At 40.6% G+C, this 22,785-nt stretch overlaps 1 protein-coding gene across 1 annotated transcript in view; it reads right to left on the bottom strand.

Annotated features, from left to right (window-relative positions):
• The window catches only part of pds5b (PDS5 cohesin associated factor B), a 37,343-nt gene that overhangs the window by 8,681 nt on the left and 5,877 nt on the right, over positions 1–22,785 (bottom strand). The window contains exons 2-18 of the mRNA XM_042430842.1: positions 15,141–15,268; positions 14,457–14,660; positions 13,973–14,059; positions 10,459–10,556; positions 9,368–9,494; positions 8,914–8,994; positions 8,056–8,196; positions 7,041–7,156; positions 6,540–6,634; positions 5,288–5,433; positions 4,473–4,624; positions 1,553–1,666; positions 1,299–1,380; positions 1,151–1,199; positions 869–1,008; positions 360–475; positions 53–158 (exon numbers count right to left, since the gene is read on the bottom strand). Of these exons, the coding sequence (XP_042286776.1) occupies positions 53–158; positions 360–475; positions 869–1,008; positions 1,151–1,199; positions 1,299–1,380; positions 1,553–1,666; positions 4,473–4,624; positions 5,288–5,433; positions 6,540–6,634; positions 7,041–7,156; positions 8,056–8,196; positions 8,914–8,994; positions 9,368–9,494; positions 10,459–10,556; positions 13,973–14,059; positions 14,457–14,660; positions 15,141–15,248 (1,962 nt within the window). The 5' untranslated portion in view covers positions 15,249–15,268. The remainder of the gene's footprint in view (positions 1–52; positions 159–359; positions 476–868; positions 1,009–1,150; positions 1,200–1,298; positions 1,381–1,552; positions 1,667–4,472; positions 4,625–5,287; positions 5,434–6,539; positions 6,635–7,040; positions 7,157–8,055; positions 8,197–8,913; positions 8,995–9,367; positions 9,495–10,458; positions 10,557–13,972; positions 14,060–14,456; positions 14,661–15,140; positions 15,269–22,785) is intronic.

Below are 22,785 nucleotides of genomic sequence, written 5' to 3'. Positions count from 1 at the left end.
ATTTAGTAAATATACAGATATGCAGTGTGGAGTTTCTCACTGAGGTTTTTACCTTCAGCAGCTCCAGTCCTGCTCTGATGGCCTCTTCAGTAGGAACGCCCTCCTCCTCATCATCAGCTGTTCCATCTATAGATTTGTTGACCTGTTTTATCAAAGCACTGAAACACAAAGAGTGAAAGAAAATGGTCAAATAATGTACAACTGAAACACACATCACTGGCATTTGTTGTCTTTGGTATTAATGTGATGACTTGGAAGTTTGTGTTGTATGCCTTTCCACACACACACACACACACACACACACACACACACACACACACACACACACACACACACACACACACACACACACAGAGTACCTGATGGACTCTGTGTCGATGTGTACTGGGGCAATCCTCTCCAGCAGGAACTTAACCATTTCCAGAAACGGATTGCTGGGCTGTTTGGGGCTGCCGAGCTTTTTAGTGATGTCTCGCTGTAGAGATGACAAGCAAATGATGAAAAAATAATCACACACAAGACCAAGCTGCCACACAGAAAACAATTAAACTATAAAAAGATTGTGCAGCCACCTGTCAGGTCTACAAGGTTGGAGTATTTGATAAATCAAGATTTTATACATTTCAGGTAAACAATTATAGAAGAGTGATTCACAATCTGCACCGGCTCTAATAACCAATCAAAATATTGATTCAGTGCTTGACACCACCATTGAAAACAGAACTACTACACAGAAAATTGAAAAGTTTAGAGCCATTTCCTACTAATACTTTTATCCAATGATACAATATGTCCATTTGATTCCAACAATTTCCAGGCTACCATGACTTTCAAGGGCACCAGTTAAAATAGAAACATCAATACCCACCACGCAGACTTCAGCCTGCTTACAGGAGCAGCTGGGGCTGACCAAGGTTTCCAACTGATCTCTGATTCGCTCGTCATCCTCCAGGACCTGAGCCAGCTTCTTCACAAAGTCCTGAGCTTTGCCCGGGTCCGGCAGGTTCCCTGTAGACACACAGAATTAATTAAAAGCTGATGTCTGCATGGAACAGATTTGAAACCAGAGTGGTAAGGTCATCCTGTTTCAGCAGTTTCATTAGAAGTCAGAGCAGACAGAGTCACAAACAAATTTTGTGATGTTCCTTACTTGTGATGACCATGACTTTGGCGAATACGGCCTTGCTGGATGCTTCAGACTATAATAAAATACATAAAAATAATTTAGAAACACGAGACAAGGGTACATTAATCCATCAGCCTCCCTAAAATTTTGTTTGTGCTTCAGTCAGAGTTACCTTGGGTTTTTTGATCAGGTCCAGCAGGTCTTTGACGTGGTGTCTGAGCAGATTCTGGCACTTCCACATCTCATTCAGAGCTCTGAGAGGCACAGAGGGGGAAGAAAGAAAGAAAGAAAGAAAGGATGGAGAGGGAAACTAATTATTAGGAGGGATAGTTGTACAGTAGCAAAACATTTCTTCCTAACAGTTCAACAACAAACACGACTGAAAATTGCTGTTGATCTTATGTATGCAAAGTGAGGAAGACTTACTTGACAGCGTTTGTGTCCAGGGTGGCGTACAGGTAGTAAAGACACTTCATTCTCTCAGTGGTCTCTAGGTTGTGAGGAACCATGTACTGGGCAAAGACCCGCTCCACCAGCAGCCTGTGGACAAGGAGGGGAAAATTTAAGGAGGAACTTAGGTAAAAAATGAAGAATATCCATGGAAACTAACCTTGAATGTTTATTTTTCCTCTTTAAGAGTCTGAGTTGAGAGTCCTGGCAGTCATTAACCCACCGTTACATTTGTAGGATTATAGGATTATCTACACTGTGGTCAGAAATGAAGGCACCTTGGAACAAAATTGCCATGAAATGCCGCTGAACAAATACAACGGATCAAATATTTTTCAGATATTTGTGCATTAATGAGATTACTGTCCCTCACAGTTTCTAACCACATACTGTATATCAGAGATTAATTCAATTCATTAAATAGGTCAATATCTCAAACTGTAATACCTCTCATAAAACAGAAACAAGGCTTTATGACCTTACATTTTAAAAATTAAATAAAATTTTATGGACCTGCTAGAGCTATGATTTACTGATCATGCACAAGTAAAACCACGGTGCCCTGCTTCACTTTCATACAGTTGCACACATTCACACATTCACACAGGAACTGCCTGTTACAATACAGACTTTTCCTGTTGGCAACTGAGCAGCTCCACTGCAGCAGTGATTCAAAAAACAACTACACCCTCAGACTAGTGCTGCACGGTATACCGATACTAAAAAGGCATCGCAAGACCCTGCTGTTAAAAATGGTACTATACCCCATTTTATTAGTAGCGGTACTTTAAGAATGACAGTGTTTTTGCCGATCGCATATTACGCATGCAATCATAGATTTTACAAAGTATGATCAAGAAAGACAATATATGAAGGAAGAACTTAGGAAGACTGGAGTTCAGAAGCTCAGCGTTAAAACTTTAATGAACCTGCCAAGTGGGTCAAGCGGGAGAGTTTTCTCTGAGTTTATTAGACAGACAGGATTAATGTGTAGGATTTAATCTCTGGTCCACACTCCAAAGCAGAAGGTGGTGATAATGCACCTAATGTGCTGGTTGCCAACCACAGATATAAACCGAGCAGAAGAAGTTTTTTTTCAAACAGAGTGGTACATCCTTGTCAGCTGAGGTGTTTCCTATCTGTGCAGCCGAACACAGCAGCTCCTCCATGGACTGTTTCACCCTAGAGGTCCCGGTGTTTCCCTCCGCAGGCTCCACTTCACTCAGCTGCCTGACAGACCTGCTGTTTCTTCCCACTTTAACCTAAATAACGAACCTGGACTCGGTGCTCTGGTTGGATCCACAAGGAGAGTCGGGGCTAGCGTTAACCGCAGCATGTCTGGAAGGAAGCACAGCGAGCCAGCCTCCGCTAGCATTAGCATCTCCGTGTGGATCCAACTGGAGCACCGAGCCTCGTTTTGTTATTCAGGTTAAGGTGGGAAGAAACAGCAGGTCTGTCCAGCAGCTGAGTGAAGTAGAACTTGCGGAGGGAAACACAGCCAGGCTACAGAATAGAAGGGAACAAATCCTCAGAAATGTTCATTTTGGGCTGATGCCGATATTTCATTTTAAAGCCTTTGTCGGCCGATACCGATGGCGTGACGATATTATCGTGCATCCCTAGTATTTCCTATGAGATGCGTTGATGTGCAACAGCAGGGCAGTGTGTGTGTGCAGTGCTCTGCTTCCACTTCCTGCAGGCATAGCAGACGTGCCAACCGATTTTTTTTTTTCCTCTCATATGCACTTCGCTTACATAGCCGGCAGTCAGGGTAAGCCAACAGACACCACAAAGCCTGTCTGTAAAAGTTGTTTTAAATCTACGCAGGCCAAGGGAGCCAACACATCCAACTTGGCAAAGCATCTTGCCAACAGACATGCTGACCTGTTCAAGGAATTCAAAGAGCGACAGGTTAGCAAATGTGATTGATATAACATAATTACATGCCCTCAAATGTAAGTCAAAGGAGTGTGATTTACTTTGTGACAGACAAACTATTTTCACCATTGGAGTTGTAGTTGTCAGCTTTTTAGCTAACTTACCAAACATCTCTATATGCAAACGCAACATTCACACTGGTAACATTGACTTTACCATAACTTGCAAGCTGCTAAAAATTTCAGTATTGGTATCAAGATATTTAGGTATGTATCTTATCAAAGTCATAATTTTGGTATTGTGACAACACTACCTCAGATACTCTTCTGCAGTTAGATCTGAGACTGTGGTTTTTTTAGTGTGTGTGTTGTCATTTAGGATTTTGTGCCTCAACGTAGCTCATTTACTTCTATTTCAGTGAGTGACATTTTGTAGAATTACTTTCAACAACCCCCAGAGAGGTACTGTAAGCTCTCCGTGTTGTGAATGTGTAGGTGGAAAACAAAACAAACCAATTTTCCAGTTACAAGTGAAGTGAGTGATGCTGCTTTGTACTGTGTCTGACTGCTTAAATGATAAGAAAACAAGTCCCACATATTTCACTTGCTTATGAAAACAGCTGTTTTGCATTATGGTGCCCCGCAGCTACTGTAGGCGGTCGAATTGGTATCTCTTCTTCTATGGTATTTTTTCCCCTTTACAATTGTCACACTGCAGTTACAAATGATTTGAGTCCAGTGAGAAGTCCTCTTTGGATTCTGAAGGACTGAATTAAAAACCTGATTTTACTGTTTGAGATGGGAGAAAAGTGTTTGCCACTTAAAAATATGTCAATGTGATTTAATTATCTATATTCAGTTGATTATCTATGGAACAAGATACATTCAAGCACAATTAAGTGCAGTACATTGCCAACAGAAAATTTGTGTTCAAGCAACTCACACAGAGTCTAATCTGGAAAGGAATTGTTTTTGATGCTCTAAGTTTTTAATATAAACAGGAAAACATGCACACAGACCTGTCATCGATGCTGTTCTGGTAGTAGATATGGAGCAGCTTGTCTTTGATCCAGGAAATCTGTTTGGAGGCCTCCCTCCCTCCTTCTCCCTGCAGCGAGTACTTCCTGTAGATTGATGCCAGGCCCATCATGGCCTCCTTACGAACACGCCACTGATAGGCCGAGGGTGAAGGAGGACGGGAAAAGATTAAAGAAGAGAAATTCTCAGTCATGACAACAAATCAAATGAGAGCTTTATGAGATGAGATGATTGTTGGTAAGCTACACTGATTGAAAATGTACTTAAAAGCGATCACATCACAGCAATGGAGCTATTTCTAACCAAACATAGAGCAGACCTCTAGGAACGAACAGCCCACTTCCCAAAATAGGCACAGCTGGGTTAGCTAAACACACCAAATGTTGTTGTTTTGGTATAAAAAGAAGGCTAGTTAGAGAAGAGAGATTAGCAGTCCTAAAGAGGAAACTTAACCGTCGACGCAGAAAACAACAGCAACCATAAAAGTAAAGAGCTGTGCTGGATAATCGGGGTATCAAGAAGTCAGTGATGTGCCGACACTTTGGCTACTTAAAGCCCACTTTTGACACAAAGCGGATCAAACAGTCCAAAAAGAGGCTTGGACTAAAACTACTTTAAGTCCAACATGAAACAGATCACTGGTCATTTTCAGGTTCTAAATATATTTTTTCAATATAGACAGATATTAAAAAAATAATACATTTTTACCACACCACCCAGGCCTACATAAAACTTACTGAAAATCAATATGAGAACAGTACTGTTGCAAACATGCAAAAAAAAGTTGCCCACTTACTCTCTTGTCCAAAGTCCTCTCCTTCACAAAGTTGAGCAACGCATCATTGACTAGAGACAGATCTTTTTTGGCAGCAGTTACGATAGAGACAATGACATCATGGCGGATGGCCTCCTCTGGGTCATGTGATCTGACCCTCAAAAATTCTGTGAAAGAAAAAATGAACAAAAGTGACGTGAGAACCAGCCACCTCTAAGCATGGATGTATTAAGAGAGCTGCCACTCAGCCTTGCTGCCAATTTGTCCCGGTGGTCAACAAAGGTACTGCAACAAACAGAATCCCCTGCGACCCAAAAAGCACCCCCCCCCCCCGCTGACCACCACTATAAGAGACGTCTGTGAATCCTTAGACAGGAAGTCTTGAACTGAAAACTAGGTTAATTATAAAATAAATGTTGAATCCACTACTGTTTTATGTTTGTCTAGAAGTCTAGAAGTGCGATTTTTTGTACGTGATGTCATCATAACGTGAAGTTTATGGGCCGAGGTGGAGAAACACTGACGTGCATGTGCAGTGGGCCGCGCAGCACGGAAGCAAACTGGAAAGCTGGAAAACTTTTTTTTGGCTTATGTGATAGCCAAACAATTTTCATTGAAGTGAATGAGTGCCACTATGGACTCTGGTATCCAGCTCTTATAATACATCCATGCCTCAGACACAAAGAAAATACTCAATACTTCATTGTTCCTCATTGAATCTAAATTACCACTACAAAGGAACAACAATAATCTCCTAATTTATTATTGGGGAGCTTGTAAGTGTACAAGTGTTGTATAACTGAACAGTGCATATAAGCCTTTTCACCACTAAAGTAACTTAATCATGCTGACGTTTAAAAGTCATTACATACAAAAGAAAATCTATTTCAGTGCCACATTTTCCATTGTTGTTTGTCCCATAACTGAACTGCTTTCGCCACACTCGTTAACCAAACAGCGTATAAAAATGATGTTTGTTCCAATGTAACCATACGGTGCCTTTTTTTCAATGAAGTATATCCAAAGCACTGTGGTTTGTAAAACATAGTAAACAAAGAGGCAGAACCTAGTCCTTACAAGAGGCTCCAGGTTACGGGTTGTTAAGTTCCCGGAGAGGAAAAGAGCTATTAACATGCCATCACCTCCATATAGTGGCAAAACAACTCAATACTGACTGCAGTGGATTAAATGTGGATACACTTTCTCTCACACAGGATCAGGTTTCTCAAAAGAGTTTGTCTGCTTTTAAGTCAGGAAATTTCAGTTGACTTACCTGTGAGGTCTTTTGCCAGGTCAGGATGGTTCATGAGACAATGACTGGCAAACTTCACACACTCAAGTCTGATAGGCACATGGATGTCGTTAAATCTTTAGGAGGGGAAAAAAGCATTTACGTCAGCAACTCTGTTAGGTGATACACTCACACGTCCATCAAGGTAAAAAACATACATGAGCCATCAGGCACTGGCTGCATGCACATACTGCATGTTTCAGGACCTCAAGTTTAAGACTTTTTCATAAACATAAGAGTCATAAACCAAGAAACAAGTCACAAACATGCACTTTTCAATCTAAATAAAGCAAAAATCATTTCTGAAACTATTAAGAACTGTGTGTTTGACAAAATAAGACAAGGCATTAAAGGTTAAAAGCAAAGCAAATGAGTTGATGCAAAGATTAACATCAATATCAATATCAAGTAGGGGTATTTTAAGATTTTTTCAGATTTTTTTATGGATCTGTGGATGCCACAGCCACAACACTGAAGCCCCACCTGCCCAGGTAACACTGCCATAGTGGTTTGTTCTGTGCAGCCAACTCAGAGTCCTTGGCTCCAAACATCTTAGCCAGCAGCTTCACCACCTGCAGCCTCTCATCATTATCATTACTCTGCAGAGACAGAGGAAAAGAGAAACAGAGAGAGAAATGATGCACAGAATTTGGCTGTGTCGAATGGACAAATGCGCCAAGTCGTTTACATTAACTACATTGGCAACATCCCCATTTTCATAACACAGGAAGGCAGCGGTTTCTTTGGAATCAATCTTGTTTTAGAATGAGCTGCAAAGAAGAGGAAACAGCAGGTACAATGAGAGCTGGAGACAAAGGAAGACAAGAGGTAGAGAGAGGGAAGGACTGAGGATGAAAAGAGGAAAAGCAGTTGGGAGAGAGAAACGGGCGAAGAGAGATAAAGATGAAAAGAGGGAGGGTGAGAGAGAGAGAGAGACAGAGTCTGTGGGGGAGAGATTTTATCGCAGCTATTATTTTGAGGAGACAGCAGTGACCTACACTCACTCTGAACAGTTAATGAGCGTTATCCGTCAGCAGGATGCCTTTATGAGACACTGCAGAGGCAACATTATGCTGACTGGCTGACTGCTTTATCTTTCTAATATGAATCAACAAACCCGCAGAGAAGGTAAAAATGTGCAATTCTGTGGGTAATGGGTCAGAGAATTCAGGTTTTTAGTCTGGTGTGTTGATGAAAACCACAATACTGATATTAACACAAGCTTTGCAGCTGCTTCTACCTTTATAACTGCTACTAATATTGCAATATGCAACACATAAAATCTAATAATGATAATGTAATTTATCTGGAAAATGTTCTTGTACGCTGCAGTGCATCAAATGAAACAACGATACTGACAACATGATATGATAAAAGTGAGATGCTAAGACTCAACTTACAAAAATGCTCATAAAAAAACTGAAGTTATGCATTCAGAAAAGCACAAAGCAGTTTAGTACATCGATGCTGAACTGAAAGAGCGTGCGTTTCTCCGTACCTTGAGTTTAAACTCGAGCTGCGGCAGCACTGAGAGCAGCAGGTGACTGTCTATGTTATAGAGCTCCAAGATGAGGTCAAAAACGTGTTCGGACAGATCGCTGACTGAGGTCTTTCCCAGCATCAGCACCTGGTTGAAGAACTGAAAAAGACAACAGAGAGGGAGGAATAATGATTACTGGAAAAAGTGAATCTGTGTGACTTTTCTGTGACATGTAACATTCTGTGCATGTCTCTGCATCTAAACCCAAACATTAAATTAGCTGATGGGACACAGGAGAAAGTCAGGATGGGCGACAAAAGACCACAAGTTCATTTATAAACAGTGAGATCTTTGTGAAGAAAATACTGTTTGCTTGCTTCTTCTCCATTTCAGCCTACTAGTCCCAGATAAATCTCATCTTACAGCACTGAAGTTGCCTCGGGACTAATATTGGGATGCATCGAATGTTTTATGTTCAACAGCTGATTTTCATGTCCAACATATCAATTTGCTACATCATTTACTCAGATGTGAGCCTCTTGCAGTGCCAAGACATTTCTAGCATGGCTGGCCATGGTTTAAATACCTTGGCAGTGTTAGTGTCATGCTCTTCCCATTAGGCTACATGAGACGAGCTTTGACGCTTCAGTATGCACAGATTTATCAACAACTGTTAAAGCTGTGACAAGTATTATTCCTGAATTTTATGACTATTACAGGAAGTACATAACTGCAAGGTATCCGGCGTTAAAGCCAGAAAAATGATTTCCATCCAGCCAAAGACATAAAAGATGTAAATTCAGCTCCACAAACACACAGCCGCTTTCAAGCTTGAGACATAAGATAAACAATAGCGTGTCGAAGGTTTAATCTTACATTGGTGATGTATGGCTCGATAGCCTGAGCAGTCCTCTTCAGCAGAGCTTTGGCCAGGTCATACGCTTGTTTATTCAAATTCTGGACAGATCGACAGAAAATTGGTGAGTAAAACAGCAAGTCAAAAGAACAAAAACTAAACACGTGAAGAGGAAGTCATCTTTCTTTCCCCACTCAGAAGATTCCCGTCAGGAAGCTTATAGAAGGCACAGATGTCCACAGATATTTGTACACAAACTCTTTAAACTGCTTTACCTCCTCTCACCTGCAGGGGTCTCATTGAATTACAGGAGATAGAAAATAATACTGGCCTCAGTCCACTAACAACATCAACTCACTTCAGTTTGTTCAGGTTGTAGTGGCTCCAGCGTTCATGATATGACTATATGTGTGCGTATCTATGAAAGGAAATGCTTAAATATGTGTAGTCAAAAATCACATGTTGGTCACTTACCTTGTGTGCCGGCACCAGGTTGACTAACACGGTGTCCAGCAGCTCCTGTGATACAGTGTCCCCCTCGCAGATGATGGAGCTCATCAGGTCCACCATATGCATGTGCACCTTCTGGTTATGGCCATTGCTAGGGAAACAAGGTGAGGAAGGTCAAAGATCAAGAATGGCATCCCTGCATAATTTAATTATGGATATAATATTCTACATTGGTTCCCATTCAGGCAGTAACTTAAAACTAATAACAAGTGTCAAATGTTCTTTTTTTTTTAATTTCTTTTTTTTTTTGCCAGTTTTAGCAGGGTCACCACTTGAGAACAGGAATCAGTCATTTTTTGGTGCACCGGATTGACTTTGCTGGCGGCCGGCATTTGTGTTTTTCACTTGGTGGATCTCTTATTTTGGAAACCGACTGCAAACTGACTGCAATGCTCTGATCACACAGAGGGTGGGTGTGATCTGCATTACAGCGGGAGGTGAAGCTTATTACCTAGATTTGTATCTCAGCGACTGCTGTCCTCAACACTGGCAGGCTTTACTAGTCTCATTACCTCCCATTCACTGGAGGTGTCACTTATACACACGCACACGGGAACACACACACAAAAATCAGGGGCTGCATTCCCTTACATCTTCTAGCTCACTGCAAACATTTGAAATGGAAAGCAAAGCTCTTTTGATACTTCTTAAATATATAAAAAAGTATTATGCTAGCACAACCTTGACACACACACACACCACAATTTTTTCTTCCAATGGCAAAGAGCCAAATTCTGTACTGCAGAATTCAGCCCTCAAGGTTGTGTTCAGCAGAGTGAAATGGAGAAGAGGGTTTGGAGGAAAAGATAGAAGAGGGAGGGAGGGCAACAGAGACACCCGGACTGCTAGTGTGCTGTTTCATGATGTAGCGGCAGAGACATATTGAGGTGTTAGAGATGGCTTTGAGGGATCAGCTCTGTCATTAGGATTGCCGCAGCAGCCAAAATAAAATCCAGCTAACACAAACTCACACAAGGACAAACACCGTGATGAATATGGACACACAAATACAAAAAAAGAGACACACTGAGGTGGACTTTGATCAATGGACTTACTTGATGACCTGGAAGAGCGTTCTGTAAAGCTGGGTGAATATCTCGTTGCTGTCTTCAAGCTCAAAGCAGATATTGTACGACTTCACCCACGCTATGTTCTGAACAAAAAGAGAGGAGGCAGGATGTTAGTGATAATGTCATTTACGATGCAGATGCATGCTGGGAAGGTGAAAGAAGAAAGCCATGTTTGCTTATAGGTTGACTGCCAATGTGTTTAGTATATGATAATCTGCTAAAAAACCAAAATCAGACTCAGTTGCCTTTAAATGAAGAGTAAACAAGTCTGTTTTCATACAGACTTTTCAACTGCTTTCTGCGTTGTGTTTGAGATTAATTGAGGTTTCCATTCCAGCTTATATTAACAACTTTATCTTAAGCCCCTTTTCAGACATGCACCGCTTTATGTTAATGTGATGGCAGCAATTTTACATGTCCATCTCATGTCTTAATAAACGCCTGAGTCACTTCTACATAAAAGTCATGAAAGAAAAATCTTACTAGGTCAGGACTTGTAACATTTCCTGTCAACATGGAAGAAGTCTAAATTGAATGCTGTCAGATTTGTGTAAAGCAGCAGCAGAGAGAGAGAGAGAGATTAAATGTGTGTCTTCTGCCGCCTTCTAAAATCGCTAATACATTTATTGTCTCAGTCTCCATCTCTTATACACAAATAAAATCAGTTTAATAAACAATGACGCACAGTGAAAAACCATTTTAAGTTATTAAGATTCCATAAAAAGGGAGTCTAAAAATCGGGGCCAAGGGGGTAACCTCAATATGACCACAATAATAATCCAACTAGCACTCTGTCTCCATTTTTGATTTTCATTCATGCCAACCGCATGGATGAATAAATAAATATCCAGCAAAACAGAACAAGGACGGTCTCAATTTAACTGCATGTCATTTGATGCTTGTGCTTTGTCGGCTGTTATAAAAATAGGCAGCAGAATTCGATATCGAATAACATTAAATGATGAAACTGATGCAAAAAGGCATCAGTGGATTCACTGTAAGAAGCAGGGGGGAGAGTATTGTGGCTCTTTCCGTAAGTATCCTGTCATGTCCGAATGAAGCTATAAAGAACATGAACACAAAAAGACACTTGTGTCTGAATGACAAAAAGCCATCATGTTAACAGACGAAGCCAGTAATGTTACATAGTTCATCTCTAGAAAGGACTTTCTATACTACTTCATGGCCACTGTAGCTATAATCTGTATTTCTGTTGTGTCATGAAGTGAAAAGCAATTTACATCTCACAGCTGCTTCCGATTATGTTCCGTTTATAACGCTGGCTTTTTAATCACCATCTTAAATTAGTGGGAAATAAACTTACAAACAAACTATATTTACTTTCAATTTGACTCAACTTGTTCCTTGCTTTCATAGGAAATTGCTTCCTGGTGCAAATGATGATGAATCTAAAACACTTTGACAGAAAATAGAAACACACGAGCTGAAGATTAAATCAAACCACTGACATCGAACATCAGACTAACATTTTTAAGAAGGATCCTAAAAAATACTGAAGGGTTTAAATTTTTTTGAAGGAATACACTATTTTTTATCATTTATTTTGACTTAATTTTAAAAGAAATTCAGACAGACAGACAGGTTGCCGTAGCTTGAAAGACTTGGAAAACAAAACTAGCTGATCTCTGCAGATATAATGAACATGTTTCCTATAAGCTTCTGTTGCACAGCAGGTGAGAGTGCATGTCATCCTGTCAGTGCTGCTTCCTCCTCTGCGTTTCTACACTCGCCTTTCACGTTTTTTACCAACAGTGATGTTGCAATCGCAATAATTAATGCAAATTCAACCAATCTCCGCCTGTGAGTTCTGGCTCAGCCCATTGACTTTACATTGTGGTGATGTCACAGATTTTTAAAATCACTTTTCTTGGATCGAGGAAATATGAAACCTCCATGGATCAAAAACTCAAAAAAGAAAGAATCAGAATTGACCTTTTTTGCAATTCGAGGTGTCCTGTCAACAGTTTTAAAGATGTCTCTTATAATGGTGGTCTATGGGGAAAATGCTTTTTTGGGCCACAGGGGGGGTTTTTCACTGCAATACTGCCTGTGGCCGCTTTTTTCTCCCTCGACTTGCAATTTTTGCCAGTTCCTGCAATTTTACCACTGAACACACACACACACACACACACACACACACACACACACACACACACACACACACCTTTGCAAATTGCATTGCAACTTTTGAAAAAAGCCGCTACAAAATCGAGCATTTTTGATCGCAACAACCACAAAAAAATTCTGCAAAATCCTGGAGGGACTGATTATTTATTTTATACAATATTTTTATATACACACATGCATCAGCAAATTTATTCAGAGTACCAGGATAAAACAAAGATAAAACAAAACTAGTAATGTGCACAGAATGAGCTGTTAAGTCAACAAGCTATAAACAACCTCAAGTCCTGCACAGGTTAAGCTGTTCACATTAACCTTGTAAGTATCGCTGATGCCATTTATAAACTGTTGAATAAAATATGCTTCTCATTTCAGGCAGATACAGCAGATTAGTGCTGATGCATAGGGAACAAATAATACTTATGACCATCAAAATGTTCCATCAACTGTGCAAGTCTGAGTTTGTACAGTGAAAACTAAAGTTTACAGGCAACAGTCACCCGTTACAAACTGCATCTACCCCGAAAACCAAGTGGCTTCCTCCAGGTTAAAGACTGAGCTCTCTATGTGCATATAAACCTAACCACTGATTAGGGTTGGCGTAAGCTCCAACACTAAAAAAACTTGTATTGTGCCTTTTAACTCTCCTCGCTCTTTTAATTTGCAATGAACAATACAGAAAACATCTGGGTAGTAAGCTTCTCATTTTAGCCCATCATCACTTCCACTGGTTACAACATCAACGTCAGACATTTGGTCATAAAACAAAACACTGTGCAGATTAAAACTGTGACCTGATGGCAGCTCATAGTGAAAAGTCAGGAGAACGTTAAAGTTATTGCGATTCATCCTGATGGGAGCATGACTGTTTGTACAGAATTTCAATGGTAATCAAGTTGTTGAGATATTTCACTCAGTCCAAACCTCAAATTATGTCAGGGAGAGATTCCTCTGGGAAAGAGGAACGTCTGTACAAAAATTTTATGGCAATATATCTAAAGGATGTGGAAATATTTCAGCTAAATGGTGGACCGACCCACCAACTAACCAACATCATCTTCCCTAAAAACAAAGTGTAAATAAGCTACAGATGTTATTTCAATGTGTCTGATAGCTTCCATCAACAATTCATATTTTCTGCTGCTCATCTCATTTTCAGTTGTAGCTACAGGTTGTGAACATTGATCAGATATCCAAAAAAAGTGTTCAAAAATTCTTTTAAAGCTGAACCTAATTAGATTCTGTGGAGATTCAGATTGGATTTAGATTCAATGAAATACTACTGAACACCAACCCTCCCACTGATACACACACACACACACACACACACACACACAGTAACACGATAACACACCTCAAGCAGGTAGAAGTATCTGTTGAACTGGGCGCTTTTGGTGTCCTCAAGTCCTTTGAGCTGTCTGGTGATGAACATGAAAATGTCCTGGAGACGAGAAAGATACGGAGATGGTGAACGCTCCGCACACACAGCTGTAGTCATCAGCAAAACTCACGTCTGCTAACGGCAGCATAACAAAGTTAAAAATACAGCGAACAACAAAATGTTTTCTAGCCAGATGACTAATAGTATCTGTTAGTCCAGTATAAAACAAACATCAAAATTTATAATTTGGATACAACAAAAGAAGGAAAGGGCTGGGATGTTATGGCTAAAATATCATATTGTAGCATTTTTCACAATATTGACAGTATTTGTTTTGTTTTTTAGCAAAATTAAATTACTATGTCAGTTAGTGTTAAGTGAATCCTCCAGAGTAGACACCACAGGGTTAATGTAATTAAACAGTGAGTAATTCTGGTGAAAATCCTCATCACCATACCTTGAGTTTATCTGGAGAGGTGTAGGGCGCCTCCGGGGCGTAAATCCTGAATATATCTGCCAGACAGCAGGCCACCAGCAGACGCACGTCCTTGTCTGGGTGTTTGAGGAAGAAGTCTGAAGCCAGATGGAGGGCCAGGTTCAGGTACAGCTCCTTCTCTTCCTCAGAGTCCTGGTCCATGTCCATGAAGGTCTTCACCACCATCTGAAAGCGGGGCGGGGTGGAGGGATATTGAATGGGGAGAGGAGATGCCAGAGGTTAGTGGTTAGGTTGGCTCAACAGCTAGGCAGAAAAATGTGTTCGGTTACACCCCGGCAAAGTCGAATAATGACATACCACCATTATTATTCAAATGTTTAAAAATGTATATTAACTGCAAGAAAGGAAAAAAAAAAAATACAATTTTTATGAAGACTGGTTTTCATTCCCTAATGGATCCCACAGTATAACACAAGTTAGAGCGATATGAATCAGAAAACAAAAAAATGTCTAAAAATTTGGAATCTGATCTCAGATACTATTACTAATTTCCAAAACTTGACACACATCTTGTCTTGTTTTAAAAAGGAAATAATGATATTATGTCTCTAGAAATGTGACTACATCATGTTGTGAAGCCTGACACACCGTCCCTCAGTAAACAGAGGAGACGCACCTGAGGCAGAACGAGAGAAAGGGACTGACCTTGAGCCTGCGGACCATTTCCTCTTTGGAGATTTTGTCAGAGATCTCCTTGACCCCCGGGGGGTAGGTCACCTTCCCGTCTGCGGCTCGAGCTTTAGAGTGAGCCATCCTCTTTAGCTCTTCACTGCCTGAGGAGAGAGAGAATAATGTTGGTAAGAGTGGGGGAAAAAAGTGAGACAGACAGAACAGAAAGAATCCTGAAGAATTGCGATACCTCAACAACAACAACAAAAAAAACCCAAGAAGAAGCATATTGTTAACTATTTGGATCCCAAGGCAAATCTTTTTAATACTTCAAAGCTTAAAAAAAAAAAAAAAAAAAAAAATCTGCAATAGAGCAACCTCTGAAATATTCAGCAAGGTATTCACAGCACAGTAATAGCTTTCCACAAGCTGAATCTAGGATGAAATTGCTGCATTCAGAGAGCGGGCTGACTTTTCACTGTGAGCTGCTGCTACCATTGTGTTCCACGTTTCATTACCGCAGCCACTAGCCTGACAAGGATTACACCCAATTCATGTTTAGGGCATTCACATGATGCCAAATGTGCTTTGACTTTCAATTTAGTGCACAGCTCACAGCCAAATCAGTCATGTTGCACTTTATACTGTTTTCTGGCAACAGCTACTAACTGGCCCGTCTCACCTTGCTGCTTGTTTTTTGTCAATTAAAAAGATATTAAAAAGGGCAGATGTGTGTCCACCCAGGAATATGACTTCCACTCCCTCAAGCCTGACTCATACTTCATGAATAAACAATAAAGTCTGCATCGTGAAAAGCTGGGTGTGTAGTATTTAAAAAGAAAAAATTGTGATTTGATACTTTATAGTGGGGAATGATAAAATATCATTTATTACAGCAACAAGGTTGAGGGTTCTCCCCAGGAGTTTTGAGTATAATGGGGGACGTAACCTTGCTGAACTGAGTGTGACAGATACTGACAATATTTAACATTTTGTGACCAATAAATTACAAGTCTACAATATAAAAAATAGCCTCAGACACAGTGCCAAAGTCACAGTGTCAGAAACGGTGCCATTAACCAAACCAGTACTTTCTTCCAGCCTCATGTCCTTGTCTGGTCTTTGTCCATAACTATTCACATCTCAGTTTACGAGACTGTTGTGACTCAAAACAGCTAATAAAGCCATTTATCCTCTACTTTAGTTTATGACTTTTGATGACCTTTTCGTGTATGTTGAAATTTTTATATTTTTTATGAGGAAGATAATGCAAAAATAAAACTTTGAATGGATCAAACTAATGTGAGAAGTATATTACCCATTAATTACTGGCTGTAACCAACTGATTGTAATTCTGTAAGGCTAAATTGAAACTGTTGTCTGGTTAATGTGCTCTCTGCAAGCCAGTGTCTGAAAGATGCAAATTTGTTTTGACAAAACCAATAATTTAGCTCCTAATAATAGCAAAGGACAAGCTAACACTAATGTTAATTACTTGTGCAAATATAATTTAACGATTTCTAAAGCCATCCAAAGCTTCATACAATATGCATATAGAGACACACAACGCCTCTGTATTTTCTCAATTAACTATTTGGTTTATCAAATGTTTAAAAATAGTGAAAATTACAAAGTAATTTGCTAGAGCTATGGGTGACGTCTTCAAATTGCTGGTTTTCTCCGACCAACAGTCCAAAACCCAAAGATATTCAGTTTGCCATCAAAGATGACCACAGCTGCATTGAACAGTCAATTAACAGTAAAATAATCTGCAACAGTTTTGATAATCGAGTCATTTTAAAGCAAAAATGCCAAACATTTCCAAGTTCTGGCAATTCATTTGTGAGGATTTGCTGCTATTCTTCGTCTTATATGAGAGTAAATTGAATATCATTGGATTTTGGACTGTTGGTCGAAGAAAACGGGAAATTTTATGACATCACCTTAGGTTTTATGAAACTGTTCTCTAGCATTTCATGGACAAAACGATTTATCAAGAAAATAATCGGCAGATTAAATCCATAATGAAAATAATCATTAGCTGCAACTCTATTGAGCATTACATCCACATTTCAACTGCAGGAACTTTCCCCAGGGACTAAAAACCTTTTGAAGAGAGTTTCACGGAGATCGTTTTACCGCCCAAAAAGTCCCTGCTGGGGTGGTAGTGCTTTCCAAAAGTAAAGGAACTTTGGGGGCGGCTTTGAAGGGATGACCGTTGCTAATTGGTCAAACACAGACACCGCGGCTGATTCAACTCGTGTCTCGTTTCATTCATAAAACGAGGAAGTACTCCACTATCGATTTAGGACGAGGGCAGGACTTACTACTCAGCGCCGTCCACTTGTGATTGCATCATCACAAAGACGCATGTCAATGCCATGTGTATACAGTGCCACTGAGCAACCATAATGTGACAACGACGGAGGGGATTTCCCACAGGAAATTGATTAGCCGAGGTGTTACATGTCGACTTCCCCAAAACGAGGCCGATGAAGGTACATCATACAGAAAAACTATTGAATATTGAGCCTGTGCTGTTCACCATCAGGGATTTGAATGCTCCCTCTTGGGTAAGCATGTGGAAAGAATGTGTTAAAATGCATTTATTACTTTTGGCGAGTTACCACTGAAAGTTAAAAACAGCTCCTGACAAATCCCAACCTCATGGCCTTATTGGGTTGTGGATTTTTTTTTTTCTTTACACAGATATTTGCATACCTTGCCGCTCTGTTTTCCAGATCATTACCCAGCTCCACTGCTGTCGTTATTTAAGGAGTCTTGTAGTTCCAGTTACTCCTCTCAAAAGATGTCTTATTGTGGACAAAAGCTAATTGTAGGCTCATGTAACTCAATATTCCTTTTATGTGACAATTTATAGCACCACTTGTTTAAATTTTGATTTTTAAGTATTAGTTCAACAGATTTTTAGATTTTCTGTTCTATCTTAAAGGACCAGTGTGTAGAATTTAGTGGCATCCAGCGCAACAGACATGACTTTTCATGGTCTTGACAAGCTGCAGCATTTATTAACTGACACACTGTAGCGTGTACTGTACATTTACCTCCAGACTGTCAACTTACTGCTAACCCTTTCCTCTGCTACGCTCGCATTCACTGTTATTTTTCTGCCGCTCGCTCTCTCGCTTAACGACTCACTTGCTTACGCTCTGCCCTATTCCTTAAAAAGGAGTTACGCTACTTGTAGTTTCCCAGGCAATGACACAGACGTTAACTCATGTTTCGAGACAGCCCTGCTCAGCGACTCCCAAACGCTATTGATTTGCGAATGAATGGATATTTGGCGTTATTTTTGACATTTAAAAAATTATTTTTTGGCCTGGCGGGGGTTCTCGTTGGCCCACCAGGCCTGTACTATTATAGGGGAAACACTGGATACTTTACTGCTGCTAGCTAGCATAGCTAACTAGCATAGCTAGCAGTAGTCTGCAGATGTCAGGCTGATATTTTGTAAAGAATCACAAACAGCAGCAGATCAATTAGTGATCAAACCTTTCTGCTGCATTTGTGCTGAAACTGATTATCAAACTGGAGGTGCTCTACTTAGTTGAAGCATCTGGTGCCAACAGTCAACAGCTGTGTGGGATAACCTGCATTTTATACTTAATGCTGACAGACTTTCAGGTGGTGCAGACCATTTGTTATTCTTGCTCAGCTGTCTTACAAAAAATTAGGTTTGGAGATGTGATTTTTGGCCATATCGCCAAGCCCTATGTGGAATGCACCAGCATTTGTGGCTACTGGACTAGGAATGGGAATTGAGAACCGATTTCAGTTGAGAACTGGTTCTAAGAGCTTATCAATTCCTTTTGGCAGAGAGGAAGAAACGGTTCAAAGCGTGGCTTCATTCCATGAAGAAAGACGACAACAGTGCTAGTTGTAATGTCTGTAAAATGATAATTTCAAGTAAGGGTTGAAACAAGAGCAATATGCTGAAACATCTTTCTATGCAACATGGATTTAAATTGCAAGAATGCCATGTATTTGACACATACATGGTACGTATGAGTGCCACTGCTTCCCAACTGAGCAGCACGTCCGAGGGTAAATATCCTGTTATAATAACATTAGCGCCATGCAGGCAGGCTTAGCAGATTTTTTGTTTGACTAAGAAAACAAATGCTGTCCAAATATTCTCTTATTTCATCCATGTTAGATGATGACAGACAGACTGTTGCTACAGCTAGCTCTCAGGCTACAGCCAGCTCGACTCGCCCATCAAAACCCTTTCACGCTTGCTGCACAGAGAGGGAAAATGAGTGAAGGAAGGGTGAACGAGTGTTACGGTGCAGTCACAAAACTTGTAGTGAAAGGTTTGCACCCATTCTCAACAGTAGAAGAACCAGAATTTCGTTTCGGTTTCTTGCTTTCCTAGAGGTTAGTTTTGTGTCAATTGATGTACAGCTTAAGGCAGACATAAACTGTGCTATTTCTTCTGGATAAAAAGTACAGTATGTAGCAGAAAATTCACAAGTGCAACGCTGTTTCCAACTGGGCTGCAAGAATACGCACAGTGGTTGTATGGATGAAGATATCCTTCATGGCAAAAACTGTCCTCACAGAGAAGCAGTGACTCCTCAGTAAGAATACATTCAATACTACTTTCATTGGATTCTAATATACAATTAACACATGGTGATAAATGAAAAGATTATAAATGATAAACTAATGATGATTATGCAACATATATTGTTATGTGTGATGGGCTCATACAGATGTGCCTTTTAACTTTGCTTTTCAGACCTGCCCCAGCACACACTTATGGTGGAATTCCCTCTATTTGATGATTGAGAGATTCTTCGAGTGGTCCTCCACCATTCAGGCTGCAGTCATGGACTCATGGCTAAGGAAGCTGACTGAGAAGGACAAGTAAGGGGGGGGATTATGTGACTATTTCAATATGGCTTATTTAAAACTTGGTGGATTAGTAAAGCCATCCTATGGAGGATTGTGTTAATTTGCTTATGAAATATAATTATTTACTATTACAGACTGTTGGGGAAAATGGACACTCATGACTTCAGAAAGGCAGAGGAGTGTCAATGCTGCACATCTCCACCCAGTCCTCAATGAGGTGCACCTGGCCCCAGAAAGGAAGTAGTTAAATGCTCCAGGTTCCTGTGGCAGGGAAAGGCTTCTGGTTTGCAGACTGCTGCTCTTGCTGCCTCTCAAGTGGCATAAGTCCAGCCTGTGGTCAGATTCTTCCCATTCTGCGGAAGTTGGAGGGCCATTACTCAGTCCAGGTGGAGGACTCCAGACACAAAGAACATCAAGGTGAAGATTTGGACCGATCTCTCCACACGTTACCAGGTACTGTGACCGACATTTATTCAATCACCATGAACATGGCAGATATATCACAGACGCTAAAAGGAGCTCACAAGCAGTCACATTTTTCCCAGATTGTTTAACATGGATGTGTCTTCCTTTTTCCTTTTTTTAAAATTAAGGATGATGAAGACCAGACATTCCTGGAAGAAGCCGCAGTGATGGACTCGAAATTCAAGTTAAAAATGGATAAGGATGCCATCTGGGACAGTTTGAGCTCAGCAGCAGTAGCAGCAAATACCGCAGTGGCAGAAGAAGTATTTGACTGACAATCCTTTTGATTGTGGCACATTTCTATTGCGATACCTTTTCTTTGGTTCCATGCCTGGTACTTACATGATCAGTTTCTTCTCAAACAATCAGAGCAAGAGACATGGAGACAGTGTGATGAAGAAGAAGAGGCGGAGAAGGAGAAGAAGAAGACTATGTAAGCTCAGTTCATTATGATGATCATATGGCATGGATTGAAATATGAAACTTCAGTCAAACCATTAGACTAAACCACTTGGCTATGGTCTATTTAATTTCAGACTCCACCCTTAAAGCAACACAAGACAGCCTTGGAGGAACTGTTTGCAGTGGAAGACCGCAAAGCTACAGCAGACAATCCAACAGACAATCCAGTCCATCAGTGAGAGAGTGGAGCAACAAGTCCAGCTCTACAGAGGCCTGCCTCCCACCCCTGTATCAGCTGACCCTACTCTCTGGTGGTGGCAGAAGAGAGACACACTGCCCCTGTTCTCAGAAACCTATTTGTGTGTTCAGGCATCCTCCACCCCATCTGAGAGGGTGTTCTCCACAGCTGGAGACACCATTAGCCCAGAGAGATCTAGGATCCTCCCAAAGAAATCAGACATGCTCATTTTTCTGCAGAAGAATTGTTGACTTTATGTGCCAGTTTTACATTTGGTTCAAGCTTATTCCCTTGTGAAAAGGAGTATAGTAATTTATTCAAATGTTACTAGGCATACAAGCCTATTTTTCTAAAGAGGAATTGCCAGTTTTATATGTTTGTTATATTTTTAAGAAAAGGAGCATTGTAATTTATTTTAACATGTTCAAATATAATTAAGCAGACATGGTGGTCACACATTGAGGTTGTGTGTAGTTGCTGGTCTTGCCGTAACCTACACTGAAGGCACTGACCTGTAGGCAGTATTCTGTTTGGGCTTTCAGAGTCGGGGTGTGCTGTGTAGCCTGAATGTCCTTCTCCTGTTTCTAGAGGGCAGCGTAGACAGTAGGGGGCAGTACTGGGTTACTGAGGGAAGTTGGGTTGATCTCCAAACAATCCCTTCTGAGTAGAATCACTTGCTCCAGTCTGCTGCCTCAGGATGGGAGTCGAGAACCGGTTCCAAATTAAACAGCAGTTAAACAGTGGAGCTCTTGAACATCTGATTAACATGAACGCCTTTTTTTTTTTTTTACGCTTGTTTCACTGTGTTCAGACTCAGAAATAATAAAACAGTTTTGATGATGCTGAAAACCTGTGTAGGCCTACTTTTTCCCCCAAACAGGAACATGATCAGGAATCAATAAGGGAGTTGATAAAGAATTGGACCGATAAGCAGAATCAATAATGGCATTGGTATCAATATAATCTTTTCAATTCCCATCCCTATACTGGACAAAAAAGTACTTGCTCCATGTTTAATTCCCCAAAAACCATCTCTCCCAGGAGACTTGGCAAAACTACTATCCTAGTGAAGGCACTGCATACACACTGGTACTAAAAGCCTTAAAATGAACAGACAGATAACTTTTCTTCCATAACTACTGTTCTGTTTGTGATTTCTCACAATTTATGTTGCTTTTCTAACTGAAGGAGAATTGATTATTATGAAACAGTGTGGGTCAGTAGATCTGCACAGTCTGACAAAAGCGCTCGCTGGGTTTGATTCAGAGGCCAGACTGCAATACTGAGTTTTGAATTGCGACCAAACAATTTTCTGCAGCTGTACTTCAGCTTTTATAAACACATGCACGCACGCCATAACAAAGCCAAATGCACACACACTGGACACTGGCAGCCTGCCAAATTGCTCGATTCTGACCTTCTTTTCCACCCCACAGCTGCTGCCAAAGATGAGTCCATCCCTCTCTTAGTCTACCACGCTGACACACTAAGAGCTCTGCCAATCACGGTAGAGTATTTCTCAACGGGAGATTGGGAGGGGGCGGGGGTGGCTGTCTGAATACCATCCACTAGGGAATATCTCACTTTGAATAAGAGGCGGCAGCAAATAATTTCACACAGGCAAGCTTTACCCTATGCTAAACCTCTTGAACATGGGCTGCTTTCAACTCTCATTACTTGTTTATCACAGTCAAACAC

This window comes from Thunnus maccoyii, chromosome 13, assembly GCF_910596095.1.
Source record: "Thunnus maccoyii chromosome 13, fThuMac1.1, whole genome shotgun sequence".
NCBI classification, from domain to species: Eukaryota; Metazoa; Chordata; class Actinopteri; order Scombriformes; family Scombridae; genus Thunnus; species Thunnus maccoyii.
The sequence above is the reverse complement of the archived record's forward strand: the minus strand, read 5'-3'. Positions and strand labels throughout refer to the sequence as shown.